Here is a 14148-nt window from a genome sequence, read left to right as displayed (position 1 = left end):
TCCGAATAAAATACGAGGACTGTTGGTGAAAAATCGGTGATATTTCTGTGGCCCAAAACTTCTTTATATGGCCCAAACAAGACAAACCGCAAGTTTTTTGGGCAAGTTAGTTGACCGTTAGATGCCCGCCTTTTAATTCTGTTTTATAGCCCAAAACTAATCTCAATTCTCTCTCTCTCTCAGACGACAATGGGTTGCTGCGGGGACGAAGAAAACGACAACGACATCGTCAACCCTCTTTACTCCGACGCCGCCGCCCCAACCCTCGGCGACTCCTCCGACTCCACCACCACGATATCCCCTATGAACTCTCACTTCTCGGCCTTAACTTGCCGCGACACCCTCCGCCTCATCTTCGAGAAGCTCCCAATTCCCGACCTCGCTCGCTCCAGCTGCGTCTGCCGAGTCTGGAGCTCCGTCGCCTCCGATCAGGAGATCGTCGCCAAAGCCTTCAAAGCTCCTTGGAATCTGAAGGAGGTGATCGGAAAGCCGGCGTCTTCAAGCTTCTGGAGGGACAATTCGATCGGAAAATTCGCCATCTCGCACCGGATTGTCCGCGGGGACAGCGTCGCCAGCCTCGCCGTCAAGTATTCCGTTCAGGTACGCAAGCATTTTGGTTCTTAATTCTTATCGTCTGTTTGGTTGCCGAGAAAAATGAAAATGGAAAACACTTTTAGACCAGTTTGGGACTCCTTAGGTAGAAAACATTACATAGAAGTGCTTCTATAAAAGAACAAAAGTCGAAATTTTTGTTGAAAGTGCTTTTTGGAAGAGCAGTTGGAAGTGCTTTGAAGCACATAAGTTCTACAATTTCTTTCAGGTGATGGACATAAAACGATTGAACAACATGATGAGTGAGCACGGAATATACTCTCGGGAGAGATTGCTGATTCCGGTAAGCAATGCGGAGATCCTTTCGGAAGCTACGTGCTATGTTGAAGTGGATAATTATGCTAAGAGAGAGGTGGCTGTGTTGTATTTGGAGGGCGGCCCCGACCCGAAAACCATAAACAGCGGCAGCATCTCTTCGTGCTCTGTTTTGCAGAGCAAGAAAAGAGTGGTTGAATCACTGAGGAGAAGCCTGCGAGTGGATGATGCAACTGCAAGCTACTACTTGTCCATTGCCGATGGCGATCCAAGAGCTGCAATCTCTCAGTTCTCCCAAGACCTTAGGTGGGAGACCAACACCCACCTCGGCTCTGCTTAGGGCTGGTTCGGGACTGCTTGTGTCATAAGCGCTTCTGCCAGTAGCGCTTTCGCCAAGTGAATTTCAACTTGTAATGCTTGTTCTATCAGGCAATGAATCGACTTCAAATGTGTATAAGTGTTGTGATTTGTAATTGTATCCACATTGTCAAAGTGTTGTTATTGATAGAAAGCTTCTTGATTTGAATAGAGAATAGCGTTCTGCTTTTCATTTTTTGATTAACTATCGTTCATGAAATTTGAACTCAGAATCTCCTCCAACAAAGTAGAGACTACATGTCACTAAAATAAACGAAATGACGGTGGATATGGAATAGCAAAACATAAAAATGTCTTGATGGATTTTATTCCATTGCATTTCCCAGAATGGGCAGATTTCTAAGATACAAAGTCAGATCAAGAATCGCCGATAAACTTCCCCCTATAAATATGATACATGTAGATACTTCTACGGGTTAACCTATGTTTCATTTCATGTTTTATACGTACAAATTGAAAGAGAGATAAACGGGTGGAAGCTACGGGAGAAATAATCGCGGCAGATACAAAAATCCTGCCGCTAAACTCCAATGCCGTGAATACCAGATAAGGAAAAATATAACCAAACCGGAACAGCCTTCGGAAGATTCAATCAGAGGCTTGGCTGCAACTAGCAATACTTTTTTGTTTGGATGTATGCAGATTGTTCGACAACGCAGTCAACTCCTTTTCATGTTCTTCCTTGAGAACGCTTTGTGCACTTGCCGTCACAATCTTGATGAAAAAGTTCATGAGCATGAGCCACACAACAGTGTTCCAAATCGAACTAAATGATAAGTCCCACTTTTTCTCCTGAAAGCAAAAAATGTGCAAAAGTTATATGTTACGGACAAGCATGCCCGCTTATTAAGTACTCGAAACAGAAGTACCAAATTCCTCGGGTTCAGGAACGTGTATACAGAATTCAATCTACCAACTGGCCAATAGATTGCATTCCCCCACTTTCAGTCCAAAATCTGCCCGAACACTGTTGTTGGAAAATGAACTTAAACACAACATATAGATGCTAAAGCCGTAATTCAGAAAACACTACCTCGCTGTTAGAGGCGACTGGAGGTGAGGCGTGTATATACTTTTCTTTCATTGTATGTAATTTGGTGATGAGGTTGGGCACAAACAAACCAAATCCAGGGAAAAAGCTGAACAACCAAATCAATTTATTTTCTACCAAGTCGAGAAGCTGATTGTTGCAAACTGAGATGATGAAAACTGTCTGCAATTACAGGGCAACATAACCGCCTCAATTTATGTAAAGTTAAATGCAAGGAATCTTTAAATAGGAAATTATAAACCTCGGTAAGCATGTTCGGTAGATATAAAAACAAAACAATGTTTAAACATCTGATTGGACAAGCAGGATCCAATCAGTGATGCACAGATTGTTTTAGAAAAACAGTTCTTAGAACTCATCATAAATGAAGCAAAACACCTCAAAATAACAAGATAAAACCTCTGCCAGGACGAGCAGGCATCAAGAGGCTTCAAAATTTGATATATCTTATAAGTTCACAAACCTGTATGTGAGTCTTAATAAATGCCTTTCCAATCAATGTTGCTAGAAAGAACGTCCAAAATCGAATGCCAAATTGTCCACACAATATCCCAGCAAGGTCAAATAGAGGGTTGGGCACCTGAAATTTATTTTGAATAAACACCCTTAAAGGTCTAAAAAATATTTCTAAAAAATAAGAGCCAAGAAAATAAAAAAGTGCTGCACTGCAAAAAGGATAAGTACAACATGTGTTGAAAGAACGTTGCAACTCCACGGGTACAACTACTCAGTAGCATTAAGAAAGAAAAATTACCGAAGCAAGAACTAATATAGTTAAAAAGTTCAGATATTGTGTATGTGAAAGAAGCCATGATTTCATCCGGTTGAGGCGACTAGCTACCATTCCACTGTCTTCAGTTGATGAAGAATCCAATTCTTTCATGACTTCCAATTTTTGACCTGATATACTAGCTGCACTTAAGTATAGATAAGGAGAAATTCAGAAATTTGTTCAGGGTAAAATTAGTGGTTTAAAATTTCAAACGTATCCAACTCACTCATCCTTACGGTCGGCAGTCAGATTAAAGAATCCAGAAAATTATCCTGACTTGTAAAGGGCCATGAAGTAAGTAAAATATGAACATCGCCACATGCGTGCACACAGACACAATTTTCATCATAGTGCCTACAGTTCTGAATTAAGTAATAGCCAGACATAAAAGCTAACAAGGTACCTATGATATATGTCCACAAATTGAAATTATAGTAAACTATTCAACCAACGGCAGCATTATGAACTACCCAAGAAGTAAAAAAAAATTGTACTTTAGAAATGTAGAATGTTAAGGCATCTTATGATCTTTGTACATGCAACTAAGTAACCACATATGCTCAAGATGCATCTATACAAATAAGAACATAGATAATGTGAAAAATTATACCAGATGAAGTTTTTCTAACAGGTTGTTCTTGACTAGATATTGCTTAATACAAAGATGACAGAGCTTAGCTTGTTGTTTTGTACTCACCAGCTCTTGATATGAAATAAGGAGGAAGCTCCCCCAGTGCAGTTCCAACTCCCCATAGAATAGCCTCTAACTGAACCTGAGGCAATATACTGCTAAGCGGAACCCTTGAACCGTGCTGTGATAACAATAGGGGTGTCCCATATTCAGAGCATTCTCTATCCAGCCATGAAGGACCACTTCTCCACTGAATGGTGTCATATGGGGCACTTTTTATGTCAACTCTGCCACAGTGCACGGCTTTCATGGTAAACAGAGCTACATGAGGCCCCAAATACAGCACAAACGTGTGCAAACCAGATCCTGCACAAAATAGTGATACAAGAAAAAACATTCAGAGTTTTGTGACAAATGTGCTACCACAGAATTTAAAAAAAAGAATCAATTGCAACTTCTCCATTTGGTTTAGTGTGTAATATAAATATGTTTCTACATGAGAATTTGGAGACAGCACAAATCCATCAACCCGAAACTCACAGTTTTCATGCTAGTTTGAATATAACTCACACTTACCAAGACCAATAGATGATGCTACACCAAGAGCCAGCCACCAGAGTCCAAATTGCAGATAACGAATAAGCTCCCGGATATGCTGCATTTTGATTAATTGTAAAATCAATAAAGGAAAGTCCAAAAGTATATCAACATTATGCAATAAACATGCTCGATAAAGTATATATAATGCAACATTCATGGGAAATCTTTATCCCAACAACCCATACAAACAATATTAAGCAAACTATATTAATCAAATAACGGTTACTCTAACTAAAAATCTAAATGCAACTGAACAAAAATGTCGCCCTGCGAGTAAATACCTCTTGTTGAGATCCACCAACTGTCGCAGTGATCACTCCTATACCTCCTGCTAACATAATTAGAAGCAGAAACCAACCACCTCTCGCCATAAAACGCCGAACATATTGGCCAATAGCCAAATTGAAATACTTTAATGTCTTTAACGGCTGCGTTGCAAGCGTTAAATTTTCTAGTTCCTGGTGATGCTTCAAACGGAGTTCTGCGAAATTCAAAGATTACAGACAACCTTCAGATTTTCAATCTGAAAATTGGAAAAAATAAAACTACTTTCCTCAATTGGAATTTGATTAAACATTTAAAGAGTTAAAAGAATCAAACTTTTTGTTTTTATTTACCTACCCATAAAAGTTTGATTTCCATTTTATTTAAAAACGTACAAAAATTGAAACCTTCGGTTTCCATTTGATTTCCCCTTTCATAATTAGCTACAAAATTATAAAAATAAATTAATTAAATTCAGATTATTTTTGCTTCCCGAAAATTTAAAATTACACACCCCCACAATGTGATTGTGTAATTGCAGAGAAAATTATGAAAGGAATTGAAGAAGCTGCGTGCGATTTAACTCACCGGAGATGGAGGAATCCGTGGAATTCGACGAGGCTGCGTCGGTGGGATCCATTCAAAAACCCTAAAAACTGAATCGATACGTGCGATTTGGAATTTTTGGATTGGAAATTAGGGATTCGTAGAGAGAGAAATCGAAGAGCGCGAAAAGTGGAATCGAGCTGCTGGGACGCGGGGAGAGAGCGAGCAAGCACGGTTTAGCGTGTTTGTTGGAGACTTGGAAAGTGCCACGTATAGTGTAGGTTTTGACTCGGGTCGGAATTCTGTTTCTTCCGTTATGCTGACTTGGGCAGTCGTGACATATGCAGATGGACTTCAAAACGACGAGCGTGGAAAGGGAAACGCAGGTTTTTTTGTTGTTGTTGAAAGGGAAAACGTAGTTTGTTTTTTTTTTTTTTGAAAACTTTGATTATAGTGGTAAGATTTGTGTTCGTAGTTTAGTTTCGACCCTTTTAGATCATCTTTAATGGATATGTCAAAATTTATGAACTAGAACATTTTCAGAAAGACAAAGTTTTATTTTCGTATTTAAGAGATAAAAAGAGAGAAATCAAAATATTTATAATTTTTTTATTTCAAAATATTCGATAGATCAGTGCAATCATAACCATTAAAACGAGTTTAATCTAAAGGCCTAAATAAAGTCTAAAAATATTATCTTTATATATATATATATATATATATATATATATATATATATATATATATATATAGGAGAGGGATACGTGACACTATTTTTTTTATATAACTTTTGGCACACATCATTATGGAGCTCGCTTTGTAATTATTTCAACGATCCAAACCGTCTATCTTTTATATATTGTTTGAAAGATCATATCCAATGGATTTTGGTCACCATCACTTAGCCATCCTTACAAGTAATTTTGATAAGTTGTGCTAGACTTCTTCCAAAAAAAATACCGATGACTTGGCACCAATTATAAAAATAATAATAATAACTCGAACGTGCCTCCATTCATTTAAAATATCGCGGTCCTTATTAGTTCATTTTATTGATTCACCTCATACAAATTAAGAGTTCATATTTTTCTTTCTCTCTCTTCAATGCCCGAATCTCTGGATCCTTGAGCTCCGGAAAGAGAGGATCTCGACTCCATAGCAGATGAACATGTACTGAAACTTCTCCTAAAAATGCTCACTTTTCGTTTTCCCTATAAATACCACAGCGCCCTGCTGCACTCTTCCATTACCAACTTTCAACTTTCGATTCATTTCAGCACCCACCTATTTTCTTAATTCACAAAAACATATATATTCTTTTGGTTTGTAACTCGCAATAACATATGTTCTTTGCTTAGTTCGTATAAAGCAAAACAGAAGAACAAAATGCTGCAGAATATTGTTGGGAAGCTCGCAGGTCACCAGGAAAATGGGAATCATGGAAAGATCAATGGGACTGTGGTGCTGATGAAGAAGAGTGTTTTGGACTTCAACGACATCAACTCTTCGGTTCTCGATCGCGCACATGAGTTGATCGGCCAAGGGGTTTGCCCTGCAGCTCATCAGTGCCGTTCATGCTGATGATGCCGGTGAGTTCATTCTTTCAGTGAAAGTTTATAGTTTCTATGGTTTTTTATGTAAATGGTAAGAATGCATGATTAGGGAGAAAATTGAATATTTGAGTAGAGGTTTCATCAAGCCTAGAGATCATTTGAGTTTTGTTTTAGATTGGTTTAAGATTTGAGCCTTTGCTCTTGATTATCGTTTCATTTTTCTTCTGCTTCTTTTTCCTTGATGCAATATTTATCACAAGATTAATCACTTGTCTTGGTTTTTTCAGAATAATCGATATTCAAACACACAAAATTGACCAAATTACTGACGTACATTCAAATACAAGTAGGTAATATACAACTGTAAAATTTACTTATGTTAAATATTATGTCGTGATTAACTTTGCATGTCTAAATAAGATTATTGTAATTGATATGGGAATGAAATTCTGATAGCAACTGTTCTAGTTTGTTTCGAGAGGGTACCTTTTTTTTTTTTAATTCATTTTTTTATAAATTTTTTCTTTGTACCTTTTACTTGGCTGGGAATGGAAACTGATTTATGACACATCTTCAAAGTAAACGACTTGGGTCACAAAAATTAGTCTCTTTTTCCCTTTAATATTTAGGTTCTAGAATATGAGTAAAAATACAACCAAGCCTGCTTCCACTCATGAGTCCTATTTAGGCATGAAGGGGGACCAAATCATAAATTTGGATTATGAAAATAGATCATATGCTTAAAGTACAGTAGGAACATTATAAACTTTTTTTTTTAATAAAATAAGTTCTTAAATTCATCAAAAACTGTTAATTTTATCCCTACTATATAATCCAAAGCTATTCTATTAAATTTTTCATCAACTAAGTCACGTGACTTGCATGTGACACATTTTAGAGGGTAATACCATCATTTTCTTTCCTACCATCCATAACGTTGCATATTGGTTGTAAATCTAATTTCTAATTTACTCTCCAAAGTAAACTACAGGCTTGGAAAACTATCAATCTATCTTCCAAAGTATATCACATGCAAGTTGCGCGACTCAAAAAGTTGGATAGAATACATTTGAATCTAATATTAGGGATTTAATTGGCAGATTTTAACTAGTTTAAGGATTTCTTTTCAGAATTGTTTAGGGACCTAATTTTCACACAGATAATAATTTAGGGACTAAATATGCACAACTTTTAATATTAAGGGCACTACAGTCAATATATCTTAACAAAAATCAAAATTATGACTCGTTTGGAAGTGCTTTTAAAATGGTTGAAAGCACTTATGGTAAAAATATTTTTGGAATCAATTCTTAATAAGAATACAAGTAAATTCTGAAGAAAAAAAACACTTGATGTGCTTCCTTCGAGTGCTTTTAGAACCCCAAAAATATTTAAGGACCTAATTTTCACTCGCATAATAATTTAAGGATTAAATCTACACATTACTCTTAATTAAAATGCAACTAGGTCTAATTCGAGTATGAGTTGCAACCAAAACGTATATGGTAGAACTTATAGAGGGGTCTTTAGAGGTATTATAGACAATATAGACAATATACCTTAACAAAAATTAGAATTAAATATTAATGGTGCACAACATGAGGAGCTATATAAATAAATATATATATATATATATATATATATATATATATATATATATTGGGTGGGGTGGGTAGGGCTCTATGATATGGACTAATTAGTCTGGTTGTGATTATGTCATGATAACTTGATAAGTAGGATTAGAAAACTGGTATTGGTTAAGTTCAAAAATTGACCTAATTAAGCTTGTGAAAAATATGATCATGATTTCTAAATCATGGTCATTAGCCATTCCCTTTGTTGTTTTTCTTAGTGGTCATGTCATTGACTGATTAGACGGGTAAATTCTTACCTTTTATAGCCAACTACCTGTCTAAGCCATCAGTTTAACCTGAAAATGAAGCACCATTCAACTGGAGATGGCTTTCAAACTGACACGCCCCGATCCCGATGTCCTAGGGACAAAGGGATGGTCACGTGCTGGCCGACACCCGAAGGGTGACGAAAGCCATTTATTGAGTGCAAATGCTGACAACAAGGGATAGATAAGACTTATAAATATAAGAGAATAAAGAATATGTATTTAAGGAACGTGTTCAGAGCACACATCTAATCTAGAATATTAAAAGAGTTAATATAAAAATTGAATGAACACAGAAGTGGGTCCTACACCGAGAGGACTCGAAGATACCGATGCGGAAGTGCCTGGATGCCGGGATTGTATGCCTCGATCCTAAATCCTGAAGGGGGCGCAAAACAAACATGAGTGGACCAATTTGATATAAATATAACAAAACAGTTATCAACGTACTAACCCCCAAGTTTTATGAAAACACATATATAATGATAAACATAGGTTTTCCGAAACCTAGCATGATGTGCAGTGTCTCAAATCATAACTTGTATATATAATAATCACTAGTGAATTGTCCGATAACCCCCAGGCCCCATGCCGGCTCCCCGTCTCTGAGCAAACAGTCAGAGGAAAATACACTTCAGGTCCCATACCGGCTCCCTGTCCCTGTGCTAAATAGCCAGAGGAAACACACTCCAGGCCCTATGCCAACACCAAACCGTCGCCCGGGACGGACCGGAATCTATCCCTACGTCCCGTAGCGGAAAGGACCACTAGGTAAGTACAAAACCATTGAACATACATATATTGAAAAACAACTTCATAGTATAAAGTCATCCATCATCTATACTATAAAGAGGTGTTCAAAACATGTTCTAAATATCATATCGTCATCCATCAGATATTCTATAAGAACACGGGTTATAGGAAAAATAGTAATAATTTAAAGTAGCCTCAATAAGCATGTTATCTCACAAAACGTTTCATAAAACGTAATCATCAAATCATGCTTTTCATGTATGCATTTCTACTATAAAACATGCATTTTAGAATGGGTCCACTCACAGTACTTAGTTGCCAAAAGCTGCGCCACTAGCGAAGACGGAAACGTCACAATAATTGCCCCTAAGCACATTAAAGAGTCCAATAAATAAAACTATATAATAGCAATTGAATTTGGGAAAACGGACATTGGAAACGGATCCAGAACGTCGAATTACCCTAAGAAGGGTCCCGGACGAAAACCCGAAAAGTCAACCCTAAAGTCAACGTTGACCGGGGGTCAACGGTCAAACTAGGTCAAACGGGTTTTAGGCTTGAACCCGGATTAGGGTTTAGAGTTTAAATAAAAATAGGGGATTTGGGATTGGATGGGTTTAGGGTTTTAAAGGATTTTAGGAACCTAGGATTTTTGGGTTTAGGGTCCTAAGGTTAAAGGGTTTAGTGCTTAAGGCCCTTAAGTTAAAAGGGTTTGGGAAAGGGCTGAAAGCCCATTCAGATTGGCCCAAGGCCTTAATTCTAAAACAGGAAATAAATAAAAACCTCAAAAGGTTTTTGGGTTGGACTAATGGGCTGCGGGCCCTAAATCTAATGGCCCGAAGGCCTTTTGGGTCCTAAACCAATAACAAATAAATAAAAACAATAAAAAGGATTGGGCTAGGGCTTTGGGCTTATGCAGTACGGGCTTAAGGCCCGTGGGTTTGAGAAACGGCCTGAAGGGCCTGGTTTGCCAAAGAAGAAGGCCGGAAATTCGGCCGGAAAACCACCCCACTTTAAACGGCCATAACTTTATCACTACTCAACGAAATTAAGCGAGACAAAAATGAAAGTTGTAGCCCTGGAAGAGACGAAGAGAATGATACCTCACACGACGTCTAACTCGCCGTTGTTTGGCCGGACATTGCCTCGAAATCCTCGGAGGTCGCCGGAAACTGGGTAAGATTCAAATGAGTATAACTTCTTCAATACTCAATGAAATTGAGTGAAACAAAAAGGAAAGTTATAGTACTCGACAAGACGAAGAGATTGATACCTTGAACGCCGGCCAACTCGCCGTGGTTGGGCCGGAAATGGCCTCGAAAGCCGTCGGACTCGCCGGAGGTTATTTTCTTGGTTTCGCCGATTTGCGCAGAGGCAAGAGGAAGAGGAAAGGGACGAGGTTTAGATGGTGAGTTCTCAGCAGATGGCGTGGCTGAGTGTTGATCGGGGAAAAGAGTTGCAGCGAGGGAGAGAGATGAGGTCCGAGAGAGAGAGACACGGGAGAGTGAGGTAGAAAAGAGAGTTGAAAGAGGAGAGAGACCGGGGAAAAACCAAAAAAAATCATAAGGTGGGTCGCACAGGCTCACCAATTAAGGCTTTAAAACAATTTTTTAAAATATAAAAGGGGTTGGGGTGTTTCACCTTTTTTTACTACAGTTTCTCACTTTTTACCACATCCTCTTTTTTTTCCCTTGAATATTCTGAAGAAACAACTTCAGATTTGTTCATAACAAAACTCGAGCGAGTTAAGCCAGTTGTACATGACAGTGTGCTAATTCCTTTTCAGTCGAGTTCAAATTCCACTCTTTGTACATCAAAGTAGTTTGTAATATTGCATTATAAAAGATGAAAGTAGAACTTGAGCATGAACTTGGTATATTTTCTTGAATGATAATTATGATTTGATTTTTTTGAGTTAATATATAGAAGTATTTTTTTGAACTTGGTATACTTTCTTGAATGATAAATTATTTTATGACTAAATAATAGATGTGTTTTTGTAGGAAATGGGAAACTTGGAAAGCCAGCATACTTAGAATATTGGGTAACCAAAATCACATCTTTAACACCAGGAGAGTCTGCATTCAAGGTTACATTTGACTATGACGAGGAAGTAGGAGTTCCAGGAGCATTCTTCATAAAAAACAACCACCACAGTGAGTTCTTCCTCAAGACCGTCACACTCGAAAATGTTCCCGGCGAGGGCCGTGTGCACTTCGTTTGCAACTCTTGGGTGTACCCTACTGAAAAATACACCAAAGACTGTGTTTTCTTCGTCAACAAGGTAACGAATGATTTGCACGCTTCGTTAGTATCTGCTGTGACTTTTATTGTGAGGTTGAAAATATATGGTATCCTAAGCTAAAGACTAAAGTTCATGCCTGCTATATGTTTGTGCAGACTTATCTTCCAAGCGAAACACCACTGCCGTTGCGCAAACACTGAGAAGAATAACTAGTACATTTGAGAGGAGATGGAAAAGGAGAGCCCCAAAAGTGGGACAGGGTTTATGACTATGCTTATTACAATGATTTGGGGAAACCTGATAAGGGTGCCAAATACGTCCGTCCTGTTCTCGGAGGGTCTAGTGAGTACCCTTACCCTCGCCGTGGAAGAACTGGCCGACCACCAACTGAGACAGGTTAGCCATTTCTAAATATTGCTCTTTTATTTTTAGAGTTAATAATGAGCAGTCATAGTTAATCTAGTTTTCAATTAATGACGACTATCTTCACTGAGATTTTTCTGATCTTATTGCATGCAACAGATCCTAACAGCGAGACTAGTCTGCCGCTTATTAAGAGCTTAAACATCTATGTGCCAAGGGATGAACAATTTGGACACTTGAAGTTATCAGACTTCCTGCAGATCTCATCAAAATGTAAACACAAAATCTATGCTTTCTAACTTGGAAATGATTTCCGCACACTTTTTTTCTCTGCTTGCAAACCGTGTGTATTTCTAGCGTTTGAATTAAATAAATCAAAAGAGAATCAAGGGGCATAAATAAACCATGGTGTGCAAAAGGAGAAAATGGGGCGTGGAAATTATTTAACTTAGTAATAATATTCATTTCTTGTTTTGATCATATTGCTTTGCCTTTGATCAAAACAGAGGAGTGGCAGTGAAGGATGCAAATTCTCCACACGATCTTCGCTTACTGATCCAGGACTACCCGTCTGCTGTCGATGGGATTGAAATCTGGTTTGCCATAAGAACATGGGTTGCAGACTACTGCTTTTTCTACTACAACGACGACATAATCCAGAAAGACGCTGAGCTCCAATCCTGGTGGAAGGAGCTAGTAGAGGAAGGCCACGGTGACAAAAAAGAAGAGCCCTGGTGGCCGAAAATGCAGACTCTCGAAGAGCTAGTCGAAATCTGCACAACCATCATATGGACTGCTTCTGCGCTCCATGCAGCTGTCAACTTCGGACAGTACCCTTACGCAGGGTACCTTCCCAACAGACCTACCATAAGCCGAAAATTCATGCCCGAAAAGGGAACTCCAGAATACGAAGAGCTCGAGTCCAACCCGGACAAGGCGTTCTTGAAAACAATCACTGCTCAGCTGCAGACAATGCTTGGCATTTCCCTCATTGAAATTTTGTCTAGGCACTCTACTGATGAAGCGTACTTAGGGCAGTGAGACACGCCCGTGTGGACAGCAGATGCCTCGCCATGGAAGCTTTCAACAAGTTTGGAAAGAAACTGGCTGAGATTGAGGACAGAATTACAAGTATTAACAATGATGAGAAGTTGAAGAGCCGCGTCGGACCGGTGAAGGTGCCTTACACATTGCTGTTTCCTACTAGTGGAGGAGGACTTACTGGCAAGGGAATTCCCAACAGTGTCTCAATCGAAAGCTTCTGTGATTCTGCAATCTGCATATAATTATAGAATTAGGTATACTTAATTAGTATTAAGCAAAGGTTACATGTGATACCTAATTCTATAATTATATAATTATATGCAGATTGCAGACTTCAAAGGTTAAATAATGGGAGTCCCATAATTATAGAATCAGGTACATATGAGACGGATCTGTAGCACTTCAAAGGTGTAGGACTCCCATAATTATAGAATTAGGTATCATAATTCTATTAATTAAGCAAAGGTTACATGTGATTCTGCAATCTGCATATATCAGCATGAGATGAAAATAAGAAACTTTAGTCTAATAAATTTCTTTGAGAGGAAAAACATTCTCCTTAAAAAGCACACAATGTTAATCAACTTAATCCTAATGTTAAAAATATTTTGTGACTATAAGAAAATTAACCCACGTAAATATGCTAGAATTTGAAATCATCAATCAAAGTAATCACTTAAGCTAGCTAACAACTAATTTTCTACAATGGTATTTTAATTTGCAGCTTTATTAAAAGTATTAATTGAACTAACTCCTTATTGTAATTAAAAAAAAGAGTAACTTTTTATTTCTGTTATTATATATATATATATATATATATATATATATATTTAGTCTCTTCTTTCATTAAAAAAAAGTCATTGACACTTTCATAAGAAAACTTCATTAATTTAATAAAATTTTACACGTATAGTTATACAAAAAAATGTTTTTAGAACTTAACGAACCAACTTTTGGTACATTTAGATTTTAAATGTACCAAGAAACAAAATGTACAAGATACCATAAATCAAACGTACCAAGATTATATATAATCAAATGTACCTCTAATAAAATTGTAGAAAAAATGTTTAATTAAATTCTAAAAAAAATGATGTTTAATCAACCAAATTAAAAACGATGTGCTTATATCAAAACTGTGATATCCCGTTTCGAGATTTATTTTATTTTATTCTCAGTAA

The 14148-nt window shown here is 37.6% G+C and overlaps 2 protein-coding genes, 1 long non-coding RNA gene and 1 pseudogene across 5 annotated transcripts; 2 read left to right on the top strand and 2 right to left on the bottom strand.

Annotated features, from left to right (window-relative positions):
- The first annotated feature begins 152 nt into the window (after positions 1-152).
- LOC126593565 (F-box protein At1g55000-like) lies at positions 153-1417 on the top strand. The gene is made up of 2 exons (XM_050259664.1): positions 153-600; positions 821-1417. The coding sequence occupies exons 1-2, from the start codon at positions 190-192 to the stop codon at positions 1205-1207; spliced, it is 798 nt and encodes a 265-aa protein (XP_050115621.1). The 5' UTR covers positions 153-189; the 3' UTR covers positions 1208-1417.
- A 103-nt stretch (positions 1418-1520) lies between these two features.
- On the bottom strand, positions 1521-5417 carry LOC126593564 (vacuole membrane protein KMS1-like). Of its 3 annotated transcripts, XM_050259661.1 has the most exons (9): positions 5152-5417; positions 4581-4780; positions 4276-4354; positions 3766-4065; positions 3051-3208; positions 2760-2876; positions 2279-2458; positions 2159-2201; positions 1894-2037 (listed from the first exon to the last, which is right to left on the bottom strand). In XM_050259661.1, the coding sequence occupies exons 1-8, from the start codon at positions 5201-5203 to the stop codon at positions 2190-2192; spliced, it is 1098 nt and encodes a 365-aa protein (XP_050115618.1). In that variant the 5' UTR covers positions 5204-5417; the 3' UTR covers positions 1894-2037; positions 2159-2189. The 3 variants fall into 3 exon arrangements, with proteins under 3 accessions (XP_050115617.1, XP_050115618.1, XP_050115620.1); XM_050259660.1 differs by lacking the exon at positions 2159-2201 and having other exon boundaries at positions 1521-2037; positions 5152-5415; XM_050259663.1 differs by lacking the exon at positions 1894-2037 and having other exon boundaries at positions 2158-2201.
- Positions 5418-6495: 1078 nt separating this feature from the next.
- Positions 6496-13209, top strand: LOC126592335 (probable linoleate 9S-lipoxygenase 5; annotated as a pseudogene).
- On the bottom strand, positions 8744-10812 carry LOC126594424 (uncharacterized). The gene is made up of 4 exons (XR_007613268.1): positions 10589-10812; positions 10419-10487; positions 9622-9681; positions 8744-8941 (listed from the first exon to the last, which is right to left on the bottom strand). It is a non-coding gene; the product is annotated as an uncharacterized LOC126594424 (long non-coding RNA).
- Positions 13210-14148: the final 939 nt, after the last annotated feature.

The sequence above is a fragment of the Malus sylvestris genome, chromosome 12 (genome assembly GCF_916048215.2).
Source record: "Malus sylvestris chromosome 12, drMalSylv7.2, whole genome shotgun sequence".
Lineage (NCBI taxonomy): Eukaryota > Viridiplantae > Streptophyta > Magnoliopsida > Rosales > Rosaceae > Malus > Malus sylvestris.
Note: the sequence above shows the minus strand (reverse complement) of the source record. Positions and strands in the feature narration are given on the sequence as shown.